A 26,532-nucleotide genomic window follows, 5' to 3' on the forward strand; every position below is an offset into this window, starting at 1 on the left:
GTCATGAATTCCAGGTGCATTTGTCTACCAGAAGAGGGCAGCACAGGCATACAAAAAGGCTTCCTAATATCATACCACACACCTTCAAAGAGAAAGCAAGAGAGTGAAAGGAGAATGACATAGGTGATGGAGAGAGAATAGAATGAAGATAGATCGAGCTACAGTAACTGGTTTGTGTTATGGTGAATGATGATAGACTTACATAAATGCTAGGTGTGGGAGGGTTGAGTTTCTCCCGTGGGAGGGGCTCTGTAGTAAATATGGGCTTGACAGAGAACGCAGGGAGCAGATAGGACTCTCTAAACTTCCCCTTCACCCTCGCACCCCTGAGAGAGAGAGAGAGAGAGAGAGAAATGTTAGACCAAACGCCGTCACACACTGGAGTTAGCTTACTGTCTTTTTAGAAATTGATTAACTAGAATGTAACCCCCCCTTAACTTCTCATTGGTAAGACCACCCCCTCTCACTACACCCCTGCCTTGTTCATACCTCCATCCATCCCTCTCTCCTCCATCCTCCTCTCTCATACTCACTTGCAGGCCCTGATGACCTCTGCGGCTGTGTTCTTGATGTTGATTTCCTCCAGCGGTGTCCTCTTCTCCTCCACCTCCGAGGCGATGAACGTCTCTCTGTCTCCGCTCTCCACCTTGATCAGCCTGATTTTCAACTCCTTGGGCGGCCCGTCCGACAGGGCCTTCAACTTCATGAAGTCAGCAGCCGAACCCTGCAGCGTTGATCCAGCCCCTCTGTCCTGAGAAGAGGACATGACTCCTGAACTTCTTTCACTTCTACTATGGGATGCCCATTCAGAGGGTTCACCGTCGCTGGTGGACCCAGCCTCATTCCTCCTCTTCCTCTCCATGTTGGAGCGGTCGCGGTCCTTCTCCCGGATCTCCTTGCTCTGGAGGTCCAGGTTCCCGAGGATCCGCCGGTGGTCCTTCTTCTCCCTGTGACCTTTGCCCTCCTTGTGCCGTTTAGAACTGGAGTGGGAGGAGGAAGAGGAGTGGGAGGAGGAAGAGGAGGAGGAGGACATGTCCTCTCGTTTCTCTCTGTGCTTTTTCTTCCTCTCCCTGTGCTTCTTGCTGCTGCCGTGTTTCCTCTCCTCCTTCTCTCGGTCTCGTTCCCTCTCTCTCTCAGGCTTGTCCTCCTGTTTGAGCTCAGTCTTGGTCCTGTCCGAGGTGTTCTTGCTAGGGAGGGAGTTGGAGTGTCGGGTCAGGAGAACCTCACAGCTTCGGCCCAGCTCGGCCAGAGAAGACTCTGAGATGGTTGTAAGCGTCATCTCTTCCTTAGGCTCCATCTTGATGAGTTGTGTAGAGGGATAACATTTTGACTCTTCCCTTGAGGAATGGATCCTCTTCTCCATGGCCTCTCTCCCATCTCTCCAGATATCAGGCTCCTCCATCTTGATATTGACCTGTCTCTTTGCCTCCCAGCTGGAGGGGGAATGTGGGCGGATATTTAGGGGCGGGGCTGACGACGGCGTGAAGCCCGGATGATTGGTGGAATCCGAGGTGGGGGAAGTGCTATTCTGCTGCTGTTGGATGTCAGGACCCAGAGAGAGGGAGGAGGAGTACTTCAGTCCCCCAAGAGCAGAGGGGGGCGGGCGGCCAAATGGACCTCCTCGGTAGGCGTACTTCTGGTTCTCCAGAGCGGCCAGGGTGCTGCTCACCCCCGTTTGGTGGAGGTGGGGCCTCTGGGGCGGGGGAGGTGAACTGGAAGGGGTCTCCGACTCCTCTTCCTCATCTTCGTCGTCACACTCGCTCTTCACGGGCTCTGGGAGACCGTAGAGTTTAGCCAGGTCGCTGTGGCTGTAGTTAGTCCCTGACTGGGCGTTGGAGTTGAGGGGGATGGCTGGCATGTGGAGCTCCAAAGCAGGTTTCAGGGCGAGACAACCCTCCTCGTCTTCCTCGTTGAGGGAGGAGGTCCGGCTGCAGGGGGAGGCCAGGGAGCCCTGCCGGCTTAGTACAGGGGGGCTCGCGTGGACATTCGTCCCAACAAAGTTGTCCTGCGGTTGCTGATTGGGCGCTGGGATGAGGTCCGGGGCGCACAGGTAGCTCTTGACTGGTGGCATAGCAGAGAAGGCATTCATGATGTTTTCTCTAGCTCCGTTTCGGTCGCTGCAGTACAGAGATTCCTCCTCTTTCTTGATGGACTCATCCAGCATGGCCATGATGTTGGCCAGACCGTCCGGGAGTAACGTAGAGAGCTCCAAGGGTTCCTCCTCAAACTGGGCGCTGTCGGAGTCTCCGCTGCTGCTGACGCTGCTACCCAGGCTACCTAGGCCTCCACTGGGCATGCGCTTGTGGAGGAGGCCTCCTGTGCTGGAGGTGCTACTGCTGGTCCTGGAGGTGTTGGGCCCGGACGGTAGGCTATCCCTGGGGAACGCCTGGAAGAGTTTGGGGGGCTCTCGGAGGGTGACAGTGCTGGAGGTGTGGAGGGGACCCATAGCGTCCATCGCTCCTCCTCGGGCCTGCTGACTAGCGTTCTCCTTGGGATGGGGGGTGTCTTTGGATGGGCGGGGGGCACCTTGCATCATGGTCTTATTTGAGGGGTGGTTGGGGTAAGAGGGCCCCAACGAGGGCAGGGCGTTGTTCCCTGAGGTAACGTTACTAGTGTGTAATGACGAGGGGGGGGTTTCCCCCCACATCTCTCTCTGCCTCTGCTTCTCCCTGGCGTACTCTGTCTGGGGGGTGAGAGGGGGCGGCCGTGACATCTCCAGAGGAGTCGGAGGTGGTGGTGCCTGGCCTGGGGGACAAGGGGGAGCCCCGCCCCGGCTCAGCCAGGGGTAGGGGGGCGAGGAGGATGACTGGCTGGGGGGAGGGACAAAGGAGGAGGTGGAGACAGTGGACAGCCGAGGAGGAGGTGGAGCAGAGGAGGTGTTGCCGGACAGGAGTCTCTCCAGACTCTCGATGGCAGACTCCTCTCTCCCCTTAATCTCCTCCTTCCTCCTCTCCTCCTCTTTCGCCCACTCCGTCCTCCTCTTCCTCTCCTCTTTGTCTTGCTCTCTCTCCAAATCCCTCCTTTTCCTTTCCTCCTGCTCTTTTTCCCATTCCCTTATTCTCTTCTTCTCCTCTTCCGCTCTCTCCAACTCTCTCCTCTTCCCCTGCTCTCTCTCCATCTCTCTCCTCTTCCCCTGCTCTCTCTCCATCTCTCTCCTCTTCCCCTGCTCTCTCTCCATCTCTCTCCTCTTCCCCTGCTCTCTCTCCATCTCTCTCCTCTTCCCCTGCTCTCTCTCCCACTCCCTCCTCTTCCTCTCTTCCTGCTCTCTCTCCCTCCTTCTCTCCTCAGCCTGCATATGACCCTGCAGCTCAGCATCCAGTTTATCCAGAGCCTCCTCCATGGACTGGGGGGCTGAGGGTGGAGGTGGCTGGGGTCGAGAACGAGGACACCCCTGGGCTGAGGTGGTGGTAGCCTGGGGGGCCTGGGGTGTAGGCTGGGCACAGAGTCTGGAGTAGGGGGGGTTGGGGGCTGGCTGAGGGGCAGAGCTGACAGTGTGGGGTTGGGGGGCGGGCATGGGGCGGTGCAGGGGCGAGCTAGTGACCGCCGTCTGGGGGCTGGGGTGAGACCCCCTGCTGGTGATGACACTCTCCCCTGCCCTCTGGTGTCCTGAGAATGACGAAGAGGAGGAGGATGAAGAGGAGGAGGCCGGAGTGCCATCAGGATCAGGCCGTCCGTAGTAAGACTTCCCCTGGACAGACTGTTGGTGGTGCTGGCTAGGGGGCTGCTGCTGGGGCCTGGGTGGTGCCCGATGTGGGTGGCTGGCAGTGCCCGCGTGGGCTCCCTGATACCCTGGGTGCAGCATGGGGTGGATGGGGCCCCTCTCTGGGTCTCTCTCCAGCTGAGACGCAGCTGAGGACTGGTGGGGCAGTGACATCGTCTCCCTGCCTCTCCTACTGGTGGTGTTAACTGAACACACAGCAGGTGGCGCTGTGGGCACAGTGGAGAGTGCAGGTCCAGTCATACTACTACTGTTGGTGTAGCGGTTGTTGTGTGACTGTGAGCAATGGGCCTGGGGGGTGGAGGTGGGGGTGATGACTGGGGTTCTGGTAGGAACCTGAGGGGGGCTGATTTGGGGGTGCTGATAGTGTTGGAGAGGCGCGGGACCTCGGGTCTCCCCAACCTGGTTCTGCTGCCCCTGAGGTACCAGCCCTGCCCTGTAGTGACCTGACTCCTGTATGGAGAAACAGAGACATGCTAGATTAATGCACTGGAGATGGAGAGCAATACAGACAGACATAGGATGCATCCCAAATGGCGCCCTATTCCCTATATAGTGCACTACTTTTGACCAGATTTGGTACACAACCGTATACTTCATACAGTCTTTCCTAGCAAAAGTATTTTGATACACTGATAACGATTTTGATACAAAATGGACATACTTTACACTTCCTATCCTTTAATTTAACATTATAAACCGGCTGGTTCGAGCCCTGCTGATTGGCCTAAAGCCGTGGTATTTCAGACCGTATACCATGGGTATGACAAAACAAAACAAAACAAAAATACTATTTACTGGTCTAATTACATTGGTAACAAGTTTATAATAGCAATAAGGCACCTCGGGGGTTTGTGGTATATGGCCAATATACCACGGCTAAGGGCTGTATCCAGACACTCCGCGTTGCGTCGTGCGTAAGAACAGCCCTTAGCCATGGTATATAGGCCATATACCACACCCCCTCGGGCATTATTGTTCAATTAACTAAGCCCAATCAATTCCAAACTGACCGCTCTGCTAAATGACATTTGGTCCATAGCTGGGTAAAATGGGAGTTGTTTCCGATCTCTTCAGATCTACATGAACTGCCTAAGGGGGGTGAGCTGGCCGGGCGTCGATTCAGAATGTAGCAAATAATGACAGTGTGAAAAAGGCAGAGATCACACGATAACAAATGGAGAGGAGTTAGGAGTGGGGTGTAACATTAGCTCTGCTGGGAGCCTAGGACTCACCAGGGGGTGGTTGCTTTGTGGCCTGCCCTGACCCTGTCCCTGGGGCCTCCAGGCCTCGTGGTGGGGGGTGGTAGGGTTGTGCTGCTGAGGTACTGCGGTGCTGCTGGCAGGGGGGTGGGAGGAAGTGTGGCCCAGCCCGGGGTGGGGCTGGAAGTGGGGGTGGGGGTTGTGGCTGTAAGGCACGCCGGTGTGGTTTGCTGGTGAAGGTTGGGGGGGCTCCCTACTGTCCCCCCTTGCTGGAGGTTGGTGGTGGTGAGGAGGAGGAGGATGAGAGGGGGGTTGGTTGTTGACTCCTCTGCCCCCAGTGGTAGGGCCCCTCTGGGGGGTAGGAGGACCTCCCCTGGGCTCCATCTCCATGCGGGGCAGGGCTGGTTGTTTGGGGTACAGCGGGTGAGAGCTGTGGGGGGGGTGATTGAGGGCCTGAGGTGAGAATGAGGGCTTGTGGGGTGGGTGGGGCCCGGGTGGGTGGGGCCCGCTGTGCCTCTGGGGGTAGCCTCCCGGGGAGGAGATGAGGGGTGGGGAGATGGGCGAGGGGGCAGGAGGTTTGTATGTGTAGCCGCCCATGCATGACTTGGCTGACTCCTGTTAGCAGAGAGAAAGAACGAGCGAGAGAGCGACAGTTAGCATTATGGCTCAGAATGTGGGAAGGCTAGGGAAGCATAGATAAACTGACATTCCGAACTGCATCACAACAAATCAAGTTCCACCAAAAAAACTAATAAATCTGAATAGCTACATTTGATAAGTAGAACTCAATTACATCAAGTCACTTCTTGATAAAGTAGTAAGTAGTGTTAAGTGTTCTTATGGTTCTGACCTGGAACTCAGAGGACCCGTTCTTGCGTTCGGGATGGGCCCAGGGGGCATTCCCCTTGTGTATGGGGTTCCAGAAGGCAGGTTTGGGTGGAGGAGGGGGGTAGTGGGGCGGGGGCTGCTGCTGTGGGGGCAGGGGGTGTCCTCCTGGGCCAGAGAACCTCTGCATGCCTGGGTGAGGAACCTGGAGATGGAGATACAACAGGGTTTAGGGAATACACCCTATCCCATCTAAACAACATGGTCAAATAACTACAAAGTTTAGATATCAGAAGATGTCCCAAATAATTCTATGCAATCAACTGATTCTACATGTGGGAGAGTATAGACTTGGTTTTGAATGCAGTGGTTTCAATCATTTACGTACCTGCTCAGAGCCCCTCTTCCTCTTGCTAGGACTGGGGCAGTCCTCATTGGGGCGAGAGGTGGGGTGCAGGGAGGCGGGCGGGGTGTGCCGGATGACCGAGTGCTCCCCGAGAGGGGGGGCCGGTCTCTTCAGCTGCCCTCCCAACATCTTCCCTGGGTAACCCCTCTGCTGCTGCACCTGAGCCCACATATCATCACCCAGCGATGTTGGACCCCTGGGAACATGCTGCTCCTGAGGACCCCCATACTGACACACAGAGAGAGAGGCAGGGTTACATCTTCTCTCCTACCAAGACATCCACCTTCCTCCTCACTCACTGATAGGCCACTTGTTTATCGACACTCCTCCTGTATGACGATATCATTGGCTCCTTCTCTCACCTTCAGTAGCTGATTGGACCTGGGGGGCAGGTGGGCGGGAGGCCCGGCGCTATACCCGCCAGGCAGATGGGGTGCGTGGTTGCTGGGCAGGGGTACGGATGGATGGGGAGGGGGGTGCGACTCGTACAGCTGCTCCCACGCCCTGTGAGGGGGAGGAGGGAGGCGTTGCTGGTCCGTTCTCTGGAGGCCAGGTAACATGGTCTGGGACAGCTCCAGCTTCTCACTGCCACGCACCTGCATGGGCCTGGTGGGAACAGAGACATGGAGAGAAAGAGAGACAGTCAGATTGCAATGACTACAGCCTGGAGTTGTGAACGCATGTGATAAAGACCAGAGAGAATGGCGGAGACTACAGCTATCTGATTCTAGAATGGAATACAGTATGTTGCCCAATGGAATATGCCGGACTCACCCACTATTGAAGAATTTACTGGGATGGTTCAGTCCACCCATGTGACTGGGCGGTTGATGGGGTAGGAGCTGGTGTTGATTGACACCTGGCGGACACCTGGTAGAGAAAACAAGTGTAAAGGTCAGACCAGGGCCAAATTCTGAGACAAGACCAATTTTACCAAATACAAATATTAATTCTAACCTAGAAGAACAATTAACAGTCTGAACTTGTGGACTTAGCCTCGCACTCCCTCCCTTGAGGTCTAAGTCAGTCAGTGTAGGTGTAATTAATTGACTGTAGGTGTGCGTGGGGCCGTTAGTTGCCGTGGAGACTTAACATACCTGGCAGGTGGCGCCCAGGTGGCGTGGCCGCCCACGGGAGCCCATGGTCCCCGGCTGAGTCCGTCCAGAGGGAAGGAGTCCCGTGTGCCACGCCCGCCAAACTGCTCTACTGCGTGATGCATCCAGCCTGGAGGGAGACAGAGTGAGACAGGACTCAGCATATGGAACACACACATTCAATGCACAGAGTACATGTAAAAAGAAACACACAATCTGTCAACAAACTGTGGCATTTGTGGATTGCCCATAAATGGAAGTATACGCTTTCTACTCACCACACTAGCTGAGTCTGTGAAGCCCTCCACTGCAGCACTGAGAAGGCCACACAACAACACTAAGGACGACCCTCTACACGTCTGTCTGCCTGCCTGTCTTCAGCCCAATACAATACAGCCTGTTAGACCAGAGGGAGGGAGGGAGAGAACACAAGAGAGAGACAGACAGAGGGAATGAGAGAGAAAGTTAGCGCAGTCAATACATGCCAGTAGGTCTTCCATTTTATAGTTCAGCGTGTGCTTTAGAGCTGAACGCTGGCGACAGAGAGGGGTTGAGACTGACGAAATAGGACAGAGAAACAAGTCTACATATGGAACATTTGCTGAGGAATGGTGATAGCTTACACGCCTCTTGAACAAAAATATGTGTGCGGAGTTGTATGGGGAGAGAATCTAGTGTGCAGATGGCTCTGGGGGAGTCATTGGACCTATAAGAGAGCACGAAGGTTACTGTAATCCTTACAGACTAGCCAATGGTGCAGTGTGTGTGTGTGTATTTTAGTGTTCCGTGTGTTGAATCCACTTGGTTTGAATCCCATTAGAACAGGCGTGATGGAGAGGGAGAGGGCCCAACAGACAGTCTGAACAGGATGGGAGGATAGATTAAGAAAAGATGGGTTTCAAATAAACCGCTCTTCAGGGAAGGAGGGATGGAGAGAGCGAGAGAGGCTGAGGAGGAGAGCACAGGCTGTGCTGCCTGGATCTCACACCCACATGGCAGAGAGGCAAGCAAAGGAACGGTTGGAGAAGGCAGAAATGAGCCTGGCATATGAGACACACACACCATCACAATTACAAAGAAACACAAAAGACTCAGCTGAAAAAAATCCATGTTCCAAACATAAAGAGATCGCCTAAAGAGGAACAAAAAGGAGATTCCTGCTCAAAACAGACACACACACGCAGTGAGCCACTCTTGCTCAGCAGAATGCTCCCCGCTCCAGTCAGTGTTGGTTCCTAAATTAGCTCTGCTAGCGCCTCTCTCTCTCATATATATATATATATAAATAAATAAAAAGCCTAGGGGGAAGATATTTCAGGCGCTCCGTTTTTAGCTTCCAGAGAGACTGAAATAAAGACAACACTGAGCCACGCTGATGTGCCCCTCCTCCTCATGTAAAGACAGACCATGACCAGATGATCATAAACAGCTCTGGCTGGTTAACATATTCCCACAGACACGTACAAAAACACATATGCTCTCACCTTTCAGAATAGCACCTAGTTCAAGATCCTCTGTCTGGTCGAGTCTCAGCTTCTACAGCCAATCATCTCTTGGATCTCTTCAGCCCTGGACCAATCAGAAGAGTGAGACCGATGTAATAATCAAACCGTCATAAAGCAGATAGCTGCCAAAAACAGTCAACATCTGTTCACATGAAACTAACACACAGTCTCAATTAAAAAACAGACAATATCTGTGGTCTGCAGTCTTATTACAAGGAACAGACATCAGACAATAGCCAGACCTTTCTAACACTGTATTCATCTATCAGTCAGAGTCAGGAGACAGACAGGGACTAGCAGTCTCAGTATGACTCTAGCATCTTCTCGCTCGCTCACCCTCTCCCACGTTTACTAGGAAAATGGAGACTGTTGGAGGAGGAGAGGAGAGAAAGAATCACCCCTCCTCGGCCCTGTATATGTTGTGTGTGGAAACCCGGGGGGGGGGCCCGACAACACAAAGAGAGGGGGCTCACACACACACAATGGTGAGAGTGACTGTGCTAGAGGCAACAGGACTGGTGCTAGATAAACAGTAGCCTCTCTCACAGGAAAAGGCTGGCGCTTAGTCGTCAACTAGCACACGTTAAACAACAGACAGAGAGAGGAGAGAGAGAGAGAGAGAGAAAAAGGGAAAGAGTGGTCAGAATGAAAAAGGCTGCAATTCCAGTTTTATAGAGGGTGTGTGCTGTGGATTTAGACGTGACTGAACCACTGACAAAAAAAGGAAAGTGAAACTGAAACATGTGTTGCATAGGGAACTGAACACTGGAGATGAGTGAGAAACATACATCAGATACTATTGTATTAAAGTACACTAAGACCTGTGCTTGTTCATGTCATATAAAGGAAAGATAGACAACTGATCATATATATAAACTGAACCTGCCTTTTGTGAAGATATAGTGACAGATAGTATTATTACATTTGGTTATCAGTATATATACACTCTGCAATACTCTGCATCTGGGGCGTCACAGCACGGGGAACCCCCGGCCACGCCACCAGTGAAAAGGGCTTACCCCAAACTTAACACTTCACCCCGCCCCTCTCTGACGCCACTTACTGTCAGGTGACCGGGGGCGTTGCTAGCGATGATGTGATGTCACAGGGAATTTCTCAGGCCGCGTCATCGATGGGTTGTGAACCGGTGTTACGGTGAAACAGAATGTGAGGTAGGTAGATTGATAGGCAGGTCGGGGTTTTATGGCAAAGAGAGGAATCCCCCAAATACTGTGGGGGAGTGGGGCATTTGTTTGTTGCATTTATGTTTCCTTTACACGTGTTCTGTTGGGGTGTTGCCGAACAAGTCGGGGCAATTCCAACTAACTATGTTCAAGTTACCACAGACACCTCAAAATCTCACCAGTCCAAATAACATTACAACTAAGAATCTTGATCAACATAACAAATATTACAGTGGACATTACTACGTCATAATGTGTGAATTCCCCCCCGGTAGCCCCCACATATCACCTGGGTTACAGTGAAACCCCCATGGCGACAGACATCAAATACCTGTTCCAATCAACGCCTCCGTCATTCTGGTTACTGTGGCTACCGCTCTGGTAGAGGGAGGCAAGGCTAGGGGCATCGCTATGCCAACCGTCGCTAACCATAGCCCCAGTCCAAATCTATAAACAAAAATAACTTCTGTGATATCACGGCAATCACTAGCCAAGTACTAGAAGTCCACTTCCACCAAGCTAAAAGACCCCCCCGACTCTAGTACGGGCCATCCCAAACACAGAACTCCCCTGCCAGCCTCATATATTGGTTTGATCCAGAGCCAGACAGACGAGCTCAATTAAAAATAGACAACTGACTATGGTAGAAACCGAAAGAAAGGAGGGAGAGATTTAGACACTAGTCCCTGACAGAGGCCTGGAGATAAGTGAGGAAGTTGATAAGAGAGATGCGAGACGGAGAGAGAGAAAGAGACAGAAGCTTCCGGCGTGTCTGGCGGAGGGAGAGAGCGAGGGATGAGGGAGAGACACTGGTCCATTACATAACTGGCCCTAGATAGGGATTGAGTTCTGGAGGAAACACACACACACACACACCGCCAGGAACAGACAGCCCGACCTGCGTCCATCCTGTTGCCAGGCTCCCAGAGTGTGTGTGCGCGAGCGTTTGTTTGTGTGCGACGCAGGCTAGCTCGTCACCGTCATGTCCGAGCTTTTCCCACACACACACCGGGAGAACACTGATACAGCCAAACACACACAGAACATCCTCCAGCGGGAATAGAGGGTCAGTTCAGGACAGAGCCAACGCTCTCTCTCTCTCTCTTCCTCCATACTAACTACAGTACAGCACTGTAGCCCAGTCTAGTTCTACCGGTTTGGCCTTCTAATAAATAAACCAAGTGTTCCAACCTCAGAAACACCGCAAACTCACAACCTCTCACCTATTTACCAAGCCTTTAACTGTGACTGTTCCCCCAAAAATCAGGGTAGACAACAAGCTGAAAATAAGGTCCAGTTTGTATGTGCCAATTTAGGCCTGCTAAGTTTAGGACTCAGCCTAGCTTAATGCCCTCTGTTGGATTCAGCTGAAAACCTCTCAGAGAAAGGGCTAAAATATGTTCATATCCCGTTCTTTTGAAGAATCCTGGCTGGAGTCGAACAGAACATGTGCCGTTTCTGAGAGTCACAGCTCGCACTCTGGAGAAGAGCCTTGCCCAACACCCTTCTCTGGATCCTATCCCATGCCTTCTAGTGACAGACATGGTGAAATGTTCTGATATGCTCTACTGTACAGAGTTGAAAGTCTAGTGTGGTATTTTGGCAGCCGCTTGGGGCCGTTTGAGAAGATGGAAACAGCAAGAGCTGCTTTATCTAACTGCCATCGCACCTGTGCTTTGGACAACTGTAAGAGTGTGTGTGTGTGTGTGTGTGTGAGTGAGAGCTCTCTCGCGGTTCAGGACGGTTCACACATACGTGGTGGCACGGGTGTGACGTTTAGAAAAGGAGAAGAGAGAGAAGCTGGTACGAGATCAGACAGGAAGCTGCCGTCAGAGCTTCAGGAAGTAGCTAGGCCTCCCTGACGTGTGTGTGGATGGCTTGAGGAGGGGAGAAGAAGGGGTAGTAGTTTCCTGTGGAACAGAAACGGTGTGTGTGTGAATGAAAGAAGAATGAGTAGCCCAAATATGGGAATGAGAGTAAATGTGTAAATCGAAAACAAATAACAGGGGTTCACTTCTAAAACCTGTGAATCTATGTCAGACATGACGTCGTCCACCTGTCTGACCAAAAGACTAAACGATCTACAACAGATAACATAAATATATCAGAGAAAGATCATTTAAAATGTTAACTGATGATGAACAAGGCTCAAGGCTGCTTACGCAAAGGCACTTTTTTTTATTGTTTGTCAGCTAAAAAAGTAAGGGTTGCTGACTGCTGTGTGTGTTGAGGAAGGTTCTTTCCAGTCAGTCACAAATGTCACTTCTGTGGAAGAGATGCTAATGTCACTTCTGTGGAAGAGATGCAAATGTCACTTCTGTGAAAGAGATTCTGAAGACTTCAGAAGAAGAGGAGGAGTGAAGTTCGCCTGTTCTCGTTTTCCAGAAACAGCGTGCCGTCAAGAGGCAGAAAGAGCCATAACCCATGCCTTCATCTGAGCACTGACACGTGTGTGTGTCAGGTAAGCATGTGAAGCAGTGACTCAATATGGGAATATCTGAGACTGAAAACAGTGTTTTGTGACTGTCTAAAAATAGGTTGTGATATTTGTGTCGCTGAAATCTGAATGACCACATGCTTTCATGTGTGTGTGTTCACGTTCACTACAGACAGTTACAACACTTGATCAAAGACACTCTCACTTTCCCCAGTGCAGTCACTTTAAAAATTCCAACCTGCCTTGGGTTTCCCCGAACACAGAGGATCACAACATCTTAGAGAAACAGCACAACACCCTGTTTTCCCTGTATGTGGGGAACAAAATGGGACAGAACACCCCAAACTCCCCCCTCCCCCTCACCCAGTGTCTTCAGTACTAGCCATAGACCTCACTTCCCAGAATCTAGAGCGAGACCGACACAAACAAGTAAGCACCCTGAATAGTCACATTCTGTTAAAGGTCCCCAAAGCGCACACAACCCTGGGTCGCTCCTCTTTCCAGTTCGCTGCAGCTAGCGACTGGAACGAGCTGCAAAAAACACTCAAACTGGACAGTTTTATCTCCATCTCTTCATTCAAAGACTCAATCATGGACACTCTTACTGACAGTTGTGGCTGCTTCGCGTGATGTATTGTTGTCTCTACCTTCTTGCCCTTTGTGCGGTTGTCTGTGCCCAATAATGGTTGTACCATGTCTTGTGCTGCCACCATGTTGTTCTGCTGCCATGTTGTGTTGCTACCATGATGTTTTCATGTTGGGATGCTACCTTGCTGTGTTGTCATGTGTTGCTGCCATGCTGTTGTTGTTGTCTTAGGTCTCTCTTTATGTAGTGTTGTGTTGTCTCTTGTTGTGATGTGTGTTTGGTCCTATATTTATATATATAAAAATGTAATCCCAGCCCCCGTCCCCGCAGGAGGCCTTTTGCCTTTAGGTAGGCCGTCATTGTAAATAAGAATTTGTTCTTAACTGACTTGCCTAGTTAAATAAAGGTTAAATAAAAAAGAAAAATCGTACCCCCAGAAACACACACCCTAACAGAGCAGAGACTGTTTCCTAGACAACTGTTGCCATGGTATCGGTGGCGTCGTGGTGGATGGTTATTAAGGTAGAGAGAGATATATAAATAGATCGAGAGAAAGATAGAGAAACGACTTTCTCAGTAGAGAGACCTCTTTCTCCACAGTTTCCCATTCCCTAGTACAGATTGGTCTTCATTCCAAGAGCTGAAGGTCTGTGGTCATGTCTCCACTGAACAACAACATTAAGGTCAACCTGACCCTCAACACACTCCCACCCCTATCTGTTTGTGTGTACATAACAGAGAAGAGAACATTAATGATCGTCAACAGACCTCTTGGACTGAACTTTCTCTATCAGAATTAAATGCCAGATGAGGTACAACTACCGTCCAGTCCTGTGTTTATATTAATAGTTGGTCATTACACAGTTCTAGTTATCTGAAGACAGAAAGCACAATGATAATGATGCACATAGACATCTGTGTTTGTTATGACTAGGTGAAAAATCTGTCGATGTGCCCTTGAGCAAGGCACTTAACCCTAATTGCTCCTGTAAGTCGCTCTGGATAAGAGCGTCTGCTAAATGACCAAAAATAATAAAATAATAATAATAATTATGGCGGACTGGACTGGTTGTTCATTTAGCCCAAAGAACACTGGACTGTTCATAGATTGTCCTCGCCACTTTCTCCCGCTCTGTTTTCACTACTTTTCTCTTTCATCCACTCTCTCACTCTTTTTCTAATACTAGCCCTCTTAACAATGTGCCTCCCCTGATCTTTCTCGCTAACACTCATTCTTGGCCTCTCGCTCTCCCTTTGCCAGAGTAGTTGGAGTAAAAGTTAACAGGAACACACTACTGGTCAAAAGTTTAAGAACACCTACTCATTCAAGGGTTTCTCTTTATTTTTACGATTTTCTACACTGTAGAATAATAGTGAAGACATCAAAACTATGAAATAACACATATGTAATCATGTAGTAACCAAAAAAGTGTTAAACAAATGAAAAATTAACAACAAAAAATGTTTTCTTCGATTCTTCAAATAGCCACCCGTTGCCTTGAAAGCTTTGCACACTTTTGGCATTCTCTCAACCAGCTTCACCTGGAATGCTTTTCCAACAGTCTTGAAGGAGTTCCCACATATGCTGAGCACTTGTTGGCTGCTTTTCCTTCACTCTGCGGTCCGACTCATCCCAAACCATATCAATTGGGTTGAGGTTGGGGGATTTTGGAGGCCAGGTCATCTGATGTAGCACTCAATCACTCTCCTTCTTGGTAAAATAGCCCTTACACAGCCTGGAGGTGTGTTGGGTCATTGTCCTGTTGAAAAACAAATGATAGTCCCACTAAGCCCAAACCAGATGGGATGGCGTATTGCTGCAGAACGCTGTGGTAGCCATGCTGGGTAAGTGTGCCTTGAATTCTAAATAAATCACAGACAGTGTCACCAGCAAAGCACCCCCACACCATAACACCTCCTCCATGTTTTACGGTGGGAAATACACATGCAGAGATCATCCATTCAATCACACCGCGTCTCACAAAGACGACCCCCACGACAGCGGAGTCACTGACCACCTTCCGGAGACACTTGAAACCCTACCTCTTTAAGGAATACCTGGAATAGTATAAAGTAATCCTTCTACCCCCCCCTCCCCAACCCCCCCATAAAAAAAAGAAAAAAAGTGGTTGTCCCACTTGCCATCATAAGTTGAATGCACCAATTTGTAAGTCGCTCTGGATAAGAGCGTCTGCTAAATGATGTAAATGTAAATGTAATGATAAATGTAGACTGTCATTTCGCTTTGCTTATTTGAGCTGTTCTTGTCATAATATGGACATGGTCTTTTACCAAATAGGGCTGTCTTCTGTATATCCCCCCTACCTTGTCACAACACAACTGATTGGCTCAAACGCATTAAGAAGGAAAGGAATTCCACAAATTAACTTTTAAGGCGGCACACCAGTTAATTGAAATGCATTCCAGGTGACTACCTCATGAAGCTGGTTGAGAGAATGCCAAGAGTGTACAAAGCTGTCATCAAGGTAAAGGAAGGCCATTTGAAGAATCTCAAATATAACATATATTTTGATTTGTTTAACACTTGTTTGGTTACTACATGATTCCATATGTGTTATTTATAGTTTTGACGTCTTCACTATTATTCTACAATGTAGAAAATCGTAAAAATAAAGAAAAACCCTTGAATGTGTAGGTGTTCTAAAACTTTTGACCGGTAGTGTATCTCTCTAGAACTTGTAGACAGAGAAACAAAACGACACACTAAACAGTCTCCCTTCCCAACGCTCTAGGGCCACAGCTACAGGTCTCACACTGCTGGATGGAATTCCACACAGAGCTTTACCCCAATGACACCAGGAACCTCCTCTCCACCTACTAGAAACACTAAGATAACTAACACTAGGATAGGTCAACTGAGGTTTTTTGCTCTCCTATCAATACACTTGTTCCTATTCTCAATTCTAAATGGACCCCTAGGCAGATTCCCTGTATCCACTCCTGTATATTCGAAAGGATTGGATATGTGCCCATCTTGATCTTCATCCTTAAGGACTGCCTGTTAATATGTTGGATTGTTATCAAATCTCCTTTTCCAAACATCTAGCAGTGTAAGGGCTCATGTTATTGTTTGCAGCAGGACTAACACTTCCCTGGTGAAGACATGACACCCTTTGTTTCTGGTAAAACAAGACTTGGTGTGGTCTCTGACAAATAGTGGTTTCATCATCGAGTTAGTTCCCCTCGACTCTGACCCAAGTTACCACACGCACACGCCTAACATGACATGTTCTCACGGGCACATTGCAATGAAAGTGGATGCAAAAGTATGTCAGGCAGCCACACACACAAACACCTCCTACATCACTGACATCATTCACTCGCATCCCCTACACACACACACACACACAAGCTACACCGGTTTCTACAACCAATCTCACACTACACACACACAACCTGTCAACTACAGCTAATACCACCAATCTTCTCAAAACACCATCGGCCAAAACTTTCTTCATCCATCACCTATACTGAGACAGACACGCACTTTCTGTAACACAGTTTATTCCACTTTCATCCGTCTGATTCAGTTACACCATTACATGAGCCTTATCACGTAAATGAAACAGTTGTGCATACAAATGTGGTGTGTGTACAACTTTAACTGTACATGTTCGTCATAGAAGTAGTAGAATGGGCGTGATTGTTCATTCACTCGCATTCAGATCACGGGATAGGACAAAAGGGGGCGGGTGATTCAAGCCAGAGCAAGAAGCAGTTACTAGGCTACTATTCTGCCAAGAAGCCAAAGAGCTGTATGATAGGAGTGATAAGAAGAAGAGCTTTTGTAAGCCGCTTTCTGCCTGTCCTAACTTTACAACTTGATACTTCAAAGAGTCAAACACACCACTCATTAAGTTTCCATTAATCGGAAGTGGACGTTCAAAGGGTTTTACCGACCCCATGCCAGCACACTTCGGTTTATAACGGCCCATAAAATGCATAGGACCGAGTCGAGCTCTCGCATAAACACTTATTTTAGGCTACACTCCTGTCAAACAATTATAGGCTAACTGAGAAAAAGCACAACACTCGCCACCTTTTCCCATGAGTGTTTCAGTTATTTATTCTGGGCCATTTCTCATCTCTGACGGCTCTTCCAGACAGAGGTGTTTTGAGACAAACTCCAAAACCAGACCAAAAACAGTACCCCTCCCCCTTGGACGATGCAAATGACTTCCTTTCAATTCGGCTCTGTGTGTGCGAGGAAGGTCTGACCAGGGGCAATCCATTCACTTTATAAAGCAGCCAGTAAGCCTGCCTACCTCCCTCTGTCCTGCCTGCCCATCCCCACTCAACACTCCCCAGTCAGCCCTTAGCCTAGTAGTCCCACAGACAAAGGCGTGGAGGAGGGGGGAGAGATCCTTACACAAGCAATTTCGCCCCCCTGTTCTCCCTCCACCTATTCCGCTCTCTATCTGTCCCACAAACACATGCGGGATGTTGCTATGTTTCTGAACTGCCCCCCCCCCAATCGTTCTACTGTCGAAATAAATTCACCAAAACACACGCACAACCCTAAATTATCAATATATTAATATAAATTAGAAAGAGAATAGACTTGTTCTAATTGACACATTCAACCTATTATGTAGGCTGTATGACATGGCATATGAGCTATTATGGGAATTACAATAAGCGACATATTCCCCATCTAATCATTGAGACAGACGCTCAAGAATTAACAAGGCTGCGTAAGCAAACAAGTCTTCCGGTTTCATCGAGAACTAATTTAACTGTTGCTACGCTGTACCCTAACCACTCATAGAATATCAGCTCCACCACTGTCCACAAATGTCACTATCTAAAGGCGCTTTCTCGTTATCAACACGAGCAAACAAACAGAGGAGAAAACAATTAAAATACCACGTAGACATTTACAGAAGAATAAAGTCTGACGACTTACCTTTGTCGAAAATAACTAAAAACTCGTCCAATATCTCAAGAACTGCCAACGGCTATGTCTCTAGTGTGGACACAGCGCGACGCGAGATACAAAGTACATTTTTTACATTCCATTCGAATAGTACTGTGACAAAAAGTAACCAGCTCGAACAGTGTTACACCGAACAAAGTAGTAATCAAGGTATTCACGTACAGTCGTCAAGAGTAGGCCTAGTGGAAATCGCTGAGAATATTCCCCCAAAAAACGAGGACGTTTTCTTCGCAGGCTATCGGTGTAGTGAATTTTGCTGAGTTTCCTGAATCCAGGCAGTAGCTGGTTGGAGCTGAATGTATCCGCAAGTTTCTCTCTGTGCAGCTAAATTCCAGCTACTCAGACAACTGACCCAGCCGGCAGAATGTTGCAGCGTTTACTTTCTCACTCGCTTCCTTTCAAAGCTCTCATAAACTTGTATCAATTGACGCTCAACTAATGTCTCTGTCTGGCTTTGAAATTATTCTCGTTTCAGTCAACGAGCGAGATCAACTTTTTATTATTCAGTTTGTTTTCTCCCTGCCTTCTCTCTTTTTACAGTCCTTGTCTCGTTCTTGCTCTCTCCCGACATAAGCCAGTGGGATCGGGTTGCGCTGACTGAGCCGAGCTCTGTTTTAAAGGGACAAGCCTCTTGGCTCCGTGCGCAACCTATGATGCTATCCGTACAGAGGCACACACCAGCTCACTGGCTGCTTCTTCCACACATACACGCCCCCCTGCTCCGTTCGTCCGCTCGCTGACGTCACCGTACGTCCCCGGAATTCCCTGACAAAGCAAACTGGCACCGGATAACGACCGACTCTAGCCCCGCCCCCGACTACCGGAGCGTGTTCCTCAGCCTTTGCCTCCGTGCTTTTTTTTTTAAGGTGGGCTCGCCTCGTGACTGACCTACCGGTTGATCACCCGGACAGCGTTTCCGTCTGAATGCCTATTTTTGGACAAAGTACTATCCTGACGCCATAGCTATGATCTTCCATAGTCATTATTAGAGAATAAGTAGACTAAGGGAGGGAAAGCCATTATAGTACTATAATCTTAAATGATCCCATGTTGGTCTAATGGCAGTAATATGATCTATAATTGATATACTGTCTCAATAGAATATAATAGAAAAATAGAATAATAAAAACGTATTTTGAACTGACTAAACCAGTTATAACCATTTATAACCAGTTATAAAGTATTTATAACATCAATAATATTGATGATTACTGATATTGATTCATATTGATAAGTCAATGTATTTTCTCTACCATAACATCGATATAGACTCTCATGGAGTTTCTTTCCAATAATTCTGTAACAGGTTTCTGGCTCTTTGGGGACGGAGATGGTTGGGCGCTCCAAACCCCCAGCAGTCACCAACATGGGTACTATAATAATGCCAAACACATGCTCGGTTATTACAGGCAGCATGTGACACACACACACACACACACACACACACACACACACACACACACACACACACACACACACACACACACACACACACACACACACACACACACACACACACCAGTATATTTAGATCCACCACATCAGCAGGATAGGAGTATGTCAACAAAAGCAAGGACACACCCACCCACCCAAGATGAGAGTTTGATGCTGAACTGACAGTTCCCATTACTGGCAGTAAATTACATAGTGACCTCACAAGGAGATGTCCTCGGCACAATGAACATACCAGGTGTCTTTCCTCCTCCCCAGACAACACACACACACAGAAAACATACAGTACCACAGTAGAGAAAGGCTTAGACATACAGTGCATTCTGAAAGTATTCAGACCCCTTGACTTTTTCCAAATTCTGTTACGTTACAGCCTTATTCTAAAATTAATTAAATTGTTTTTTCCCCCTCATCAATCTACACACAATACCCCATAATGACAAAGCAAAAACAGGTTTTTAGAAATGTTTGCAAATGTATTAAAAATAAAAAACGGAAATATTACATTTACATACAGTGGTGTGAAAAAGTGTTTGCCCCCTTCCTGATTTCTTATTTGTTTGCATGTTTGTCACACTTTTAAATGTTTCAGATCATCAAACAAATTTAAATATTAGTAAAAGATAACACAAGTAAACACAAAATGCAGTTTGGAAATGAAGGTTGTTATTATTAAGGGAAAACAAAATCCAAACCCACATGGCCCTGTGTGAAAAAGTTCCCCCTACAACCTAATAACTGGTTGGACCACCCTTAGCAGCAACAACTGCAATCAAGTGTTTGCGATAACTTGCAATGAGTCTTTTACAGCGCTGTGGAGGAATTTTGGCCCACTCATCTTTGCAGAATTGTTGTAATTCAGCCACATTGGAGGGTTTTCGAGCATGAACTGCCTTTTTAAGGTCATGCCACAGCATCCCAATAGGATTCAGGTCAGGACTTTGACTAGGCCACTCCAAAGTCTTCATTTTGTTTTTCTTCAGCCATTCAGAGGTGGACTTGCTGGTGTGTTTTGGATCATTGTCCTGCTGCAGAACCCAAGTTCGCTTCAGCTTGAGGTCACGAACAGATGGCCGGACATTCTCCTTCAGGATTTTTTTATCACAGCAAGTCTTCCAGGTCCTGAAGCAGCAAAACAGGCCCAGACCATCACACTACCACCACCATATTTTACTGTTGGTATGATGTTCTTTTTCTGAAATGCAGTGTTACTTTTACGCCAGATGTAATGGGACACACACCTTCCAAAAAGTTCAACTTTTGTCTCGTCAGTCCACAGAGTATTTTCCCAAAGGTCTTGGGGATCATCAAGATGTTTTCTGGCAAAAATGAGACGAGCCTTAATGTTATTTTTGCTCAGCAGTGGTTTTCGTCTTGGAACTCTGCCATGCAGGCCATTTTTGCCCAGTCTCTTTCTTATGGTGGAGTCATGAACACTGACCTTAACTGAGGCAAGTGAGGCCTGCAGCTCTTTGGATGTTGTTGTGGGGTTTTTTGTGACCTCTTGGATGAGTCGTCGCTGCGCGCTTGGGGTAATTTTGGTTACTCCTGGGAAGGTTCACCACTGTTCCATGTTTTTGCCATTTGTGGATAATGGCTCTCACTGTGGTTAGCTGGAGTCCCAAAGCTTTAAAAATGGCTTTATAACCTTTTCCAGACTGATGGATCTCAATTACTTTCTTTCTCATTTGTTCCTGAATTTCTTTGGATCTCGGCATGATGTCTAGCTTTTGAGGATCTTTTGGTCTACTTCACTTTGTCAGGCAGGTCCTATTTAAGTGATTCCTTGATTGAGAACAGGTGTGGCAGTAATCAGGCCTGGGCGTGGCTAGAGGAATTGAACTCAGGTGTGATAAACCACAGTTGAGTTGTGTTATAACAGGGGGGGCAAACACTTTTTCACACAGGGCCATGTAGGTTTGGATTTTGTTTTCCCTTAATAATAACAACCTTCATTTCAAAACTGCATTTTGTGTTTACTTGTGTTATCTTTTACTAATATTAACATTTAAACATTTAAGTGTGACAAACATGCAAACAAATAAGAAATCAACATGCAAACAAATAATAAATCAGGAAGGGGGCAAACACTTTTTCACACCACTGTAAGTAAAATGTGGAAAAGGTCTAGGGGTCTGAATACTTTCCAAATGCACTGTATGCTATTCACAGGCAATTATGATGTGAGAATGAATGTTCATTCAATGCTGTGTACTGTATGACTGTCTGAAATAAAAAGTTAATAGTAGAATGAGGTCTATGTCAAAGTGAGTGTGTGTTTGAATGCAAGTGCTGTAATGACGTGTCAAAGACAAATGGATTGAGTGTGTGTTCAGAGCAATGGATTAGAGAGATAAATTACTTAGTGTATTCACTGTTCATTATCTACGATCCTAAGCATGTGTCTTTGAGTGAGTTACAAACTACACAGCTATCAGTCATCAATGTACTCCATACTTGGGAGGCTGTGTGTGTGTGTGTCGTGTGGGGTTACGGGCTGAAGCAGTGTGTCAAATCAAAAATTGAATAAAATAAAATGTTATTGGTCGCGTACACATATTTTGCAGATGTTATGCAGTGAAATGGTTATGTTTCTAGTTCCAAACAATGCAAAACAATACACACAAATCCCAACAAATCTAAAGAAAGAAATTAAGAAATATCATAACGCGCAATGTCAGAGTCAAGAATATATAAATCCAGTATATGTACTGTATGTGACGGTGTGTATAGACATTATGGTACAAACACACACACACACACACACACACACACACACACACACACACACACACACACACACACACACACACACACACACACACACACACACACACACACACACACACACACACACACTTAAGCAGCTGCTCCCCCCCACTACACACATAGTACAGTATTGTATACAGTATGTATTTGTGAAGTAGTGTGTATGTCTCCCTGTTGAATAGTAGAATCCCCCTTCCTCTTCCACGGCAGCGGGGTCAGACAGGGGACTGCAGGGGGTCCTTCAGGATGTGTGTGTGTGTGTGTGTGTGTATATATGTGTGTGTACAGTATATATGTGTGTGTTGTGTGTGTGTGTGTATGTAGAGGGTAATTACAGTGACTGGGCCTACTGTAATGAGAGGGGAGGGAGTGAGAGAGGACTGCAGGGAGAGGGAAGTCGAGTTCAGTTCTCACACTGCAGATATATATATAGCATCCCTCTCATGGGTACAAGCCCAAAATATTATTGTCATTCCTATTTCACACAGACACATCATCTGTATACAGAACGCGTTCACACACACACACACACACACACACACACACACACACACACACACACACACACACACACACACACACACACACACACACACACACACACACAATACATTATATAACATTCATTTGATGTGACTTATCAAGTTAATTACGTTTTTTGTTGCATCACATGTACAGTGCCTTCAGAAAGTATTCATACCCCTTGACTTATTCCACATTTTGTTGTGTTACAGCCTGAATTCCAAATATATTAAATATTTTTATTTATTTTTTAAAAGTGAAAACACGTTTTTAGAAATTTTTGCAACTTTATTGAAAATGAAATACAGAAATATCTAATTTACATAAATATTCACACCCCTGAGTCAATACTTTGTAGAAGCACCTTTGGCAGTGATTACAGCTGTGAGTCTTTCTGGGTAAGTCTCTAAGAACTTTCCACACCTGGATTGTGAAACTTTGCCCATTATTCTTTTCAAAATTCTTCAAGTTCTGTCAAATTAGTTGTTGATCATTGCTAGACAACCATTTTCAGGTCTTGCCATAGATTTTCAAGTAGATTTAAGTCAAAACTGTAACACGGCCACTCAGGAACATTCACTGTCTTCTTGGTAAGCAACTCCAGTTTAGATTTGGCCTTGTGTTTTAGGCTATTGTCCTGCTGAAAGGTGAAATAATCTCTGAGTGTCTGTTGGAAAGCAGACTGAACCAAGTTTTCCTCTTGGATTTTAGCTCCATTCCGTTTCTCCCCAGTACTTAACAATTACAAGCATACCCATAATATGATGAAGCCACCATTATGCTTGAAAATAATATGGAGAGTGGTACTCAGTAATGTGTTGTATTGGATTTGCCCCAAACATAACACTTTGTATTCATGACAAAATTATTATTACTTTAATGCATTATTACTTTAGTGCCTTGTTGCAAACAGGATGCATATTTGGAATATTTTTTATTCTGTACAGGCTTCCTTCTTTTCACTCTGTCAATTAGGTTAGTATTGTGGAGTAACTACAATGTTGTTGATCCATCCTCAGTTTTCTCCTATCACAGCCATTAAACTCTGTAACTGTTTTAAAGTCACCATTGTCCTCATTGTGAAATCCCTGAGCGGTTTCCTTCCTCTCCGGCAACTGAGTTAGGAAGGACACCTGTATCTTTGTAGTGACTGGGTGTACTGATGCACCATCCAAAGTGTAATTCATAACTTCACCATGCTCAAAGGATATTCAATGTCTGCTTCTTTTTTACCCATCTACCAATAGGTGCCCTTCTTTGAGAGGCATTGGAAAACCTCCCTGTTCTTTGTGGTTGAACCTGTGTTTGAAATTCACTGCTCGACTGAGGGACCTTACAGATAATTGTATGTGTGGGGTACAGAGATGAGGTAGTCATTCAAAAATCATGTTCAACTGTAAGGGTTGGGGTGAGGTGTGACCAAGGTGCGGTGCAGGATATACAGTAGGCAGTAGGCAGAGATGGTGAAACAAGGATCTTTAATGGTGGTCCCGAAGCCAAAATACAAAATAACGGACTTATCACGATAAAAGAAAGGTGGAGCAAACAAGTCTCCAAAAACCGTCTGACAGCCAAAATACGAAATACTACCTAAGACTGAAACAAATAACAAAACAGGGAGAACACTTCTCAAGTACCTGTACATAGGTCTCCGATCAGACACTGAGTAGTACTGCTGGACATAGAGAAACTAGCAGAGAAAACTGAGCAAGGGAACACAGGGAAGTGAGGGCATAAATACACAGGTGAACAGATAGACACAGGTGACACCAATAGGATGATGATTAGTCCCGACTGTGAGTGAGGAGGGGCCTAAGGTTGTCGGAAGATGACACCTAATGGGTCGCTCCGGAACTGCGACCCCCTCCTGTAACAGTGCCCCCTCCCGACGAACGGCCCCAGCCATTCACCTCAGCGCCTCCGGGTGGAGGCGACGGAATGTTGTTATCAGCCCTGGGTCCAGAATGTCCCTCCTGGGCACCCAGGACCGCTCCTCCGGCCCATAACCCTCCCAGTCCACCAGAAATTGGAGACCCCTCCCCACCCGCCGGCAGTCCAGGATCCGGTCCACAGTAAAAGCCGGCTGCCCTCCGACGAGGCGCTGTGGGGGAACAGGACGAGGAGGGGGAGCCAGGGGACAGGTGTCGACGGGCTTGAGGAGGGACACATGGAATGTGGGATGCACCTGCATGGTGGGGGGAAGTTGCAGGCCACTGGGTTGACTTGCCGGACCACTCTGAATGGCCCAACGAACCGGGGGGACAGCTTCCTGGACTCCACGTGGAGGGGAAGATCCCGCATGGAGAGCCACACCCTCTGTCCCAGGTGAAAGACCGGGGCCGGGCAACGCTTGCGGTTGGCCTGATGTTGAGACCTGACCGAGGCCCACTTAAGCGCCGCCCGTACCTGCCTCCAGGTGCGGCGACAGCGACTGATGTGAGCCTGGACCTACGGGACCGCCGCCTCCTCCTCTTGCTCGTGGAATAGGGGGGGTTGGTACCTGTATTGGCACTGGAATGGGGACAGGACGGTGGACGAACAGAGAAGGGTGTTGTGGGCGTACTCCGCCCACGCCAGTCACTGACTCCACGTAGCTGGGTTGCTGGAGGCGTAGCACCTCAGCACCCCCTCCAGATCCTGGTTGATGCGCTCCGTCTGCCCGTTCGACTGGGGATGGAAGCCGGAAGACAAGCTGACAGAGGCGCCGAGGCAGGTGGCGAACACCTTCCAGAACCTGGAGGCGAACTGAGGGCCCCGATCCGACACCACATCTTGGGGAAGGCCATGGACCCGGAAAACGTGCTGCACCACCAACTTAACCGTCTCCCTGGCCGACTGGAGTTTGGGAAGGGGAATGTGGGCAGCCTTCGAGAACCGGTCCACAACGACCAGGATGACTGTGTATCCATCAGAGGGGGGTAGGGCGGAAATGAAATCCAGCAAGATGTGGGACCAGGGGCGCTTGGGGACGTGAGCTCTTTGTGCCCGCGCACACCGGGCAAGCAGCCACGAAGGAGCGCGTATCCCACTCAGCAGATGGCCACCAGAACCTCCTACGCAGGAACTCCAACGTCCTGGTGCCCCCCGGATGGCTGGTGAGGTCGGACACGTGCGCCCACTGAAGCAGTCGCGAGCGCGCAGCCTTGGGTACGTACATCCTCCCCGATGGACCTCTGCCCGGATCGGGCTCCCGCCGTAGCGCTGCTCTGACCACCCTATCAATTCCCCACGAAACTGGGGCAGCAATCAGGGCGTTGGGGACAATGGGGTCATCCCTCTCCACCAGGTCCACGGGGTCGAACTGCTGGGAGAGCGCGTCAGGCTTGGTGTTCTTCGACCCCGGACGGTGTGCGATGGTGAATCAGAACCTGGTGAAGAACAACGCCCACCTGGCCTGGCGCGAGTTGAGCCTCTTGGCCCCCTGAATGTAGGCTAAGTTCTTGTGGTCAGTCCATATGACGAATGGATGGGCGGCCCCCTCTAGCCAATGCCTCCACTCCCCCAGGGCGAGCTTGACCGCTAGCAGCTCACAGTTCCCCACATCGTAATTCCGCTCCGCCGGGGACAGCCGACGGGAGAAAAACGCGCAGGGGTGAGTCTTACCGTCCGTGAGTAACTGCGGGGACAGGATTGCTCCCACCCCAACGTCTGAAGCATCCACCTCCACAATGAATGGCAGGGACGGATCAGGTTGCCTGAGGACCGGGGCCGATGTAAAGCACCGCTTAAGCGCATCAAATGTGTTCCCTGCTTCCGGGGTCCAGGCGAAGGAGCGTACGCTCGTCTGGGTGAGGGCTGTCAGGGGAGCGGCTAAGGAGCTAAAATTGCGAATAAATAGCCTATAAAAATTTGTGAACCCTAAAAACCATTGTAGT

At 48.3% G+C, this 26,532-nt stretch overlaps 1 protein-coding gene across 6 annotated transcripts in view; it reads right to left on the minus strand.

Moving 5' to 3' along the window:
* kdm6ba (lysine (K)-specific demethylase 6B, a) overlaps positions 1-26,532 on the minus strand; it is a 122,424-nt gene that overhangs the window by 7,000 nt on the left and 88,892 nt on the right. For 2 of the 6 annotated variants that reach the window (XM_045225576.1, XM_045225577.1), the window contains 10 exons: positions 8,730-8,814; positions 7,524-7,642; positions 7,249-7,375; positions 6,926-7,021; positions 6,514-6,757; positions 6,134-6,379; positions 5,771-5,950; positions 4,954-5,535; positions 534-4,171; positions 203-326 (listed from right to left, as the gene is read on the minus strand). In XM_045225576.1, coding sequence (XP_045081511.1) covers positions 203-326; positions 534-4,171; positions 4,954-5,535; positions 5,771-5,950; positions 6,134-6,379; positions 6,514-6,757; positions 6,926-7,021; positions 7,249-7,370 — 5,232 coding nt within the window. In that variant the 5' untranslated portion in view covers positions 7,371-7,375; positions 7,524-7,642; positions 8,730-8,814. Of the gene's footprint in view, positions 1-202; positions 327-533; positions 4,172-4,953; positions 5,536-5,770; positions 5,951-6,133; positions 6,380-6,513; positions 6,758-6,925; positions 7,022-7,248; positions 7,376-7,523; positions 7,643-8,729; positions 8,815-17,884; positions 18,562-26,532 lie in introns of those variants that run through there. The other 4 variants (XM_045225579.1, XM_045225578.1, XM_045225581.1 and 1 more) reach the window with 4 other exon arrangements.

The sequence above is a fragment of the Coregonus clupeaformis genome, chromosome 16 (genome assembly GCF_020615455.1).
Source record: "Coregonus clupeaformis isolate EN_2021a chromosome 16, ASM2061545v1, whole genome shotgun sequence".
Classification (NCBI taxonomy): Eukaryota; Metazoa; Chordata; class Actinopteri; order Salmoniformes; family Salmonidae; genus Coregonus; species Coregonus clupeaformis.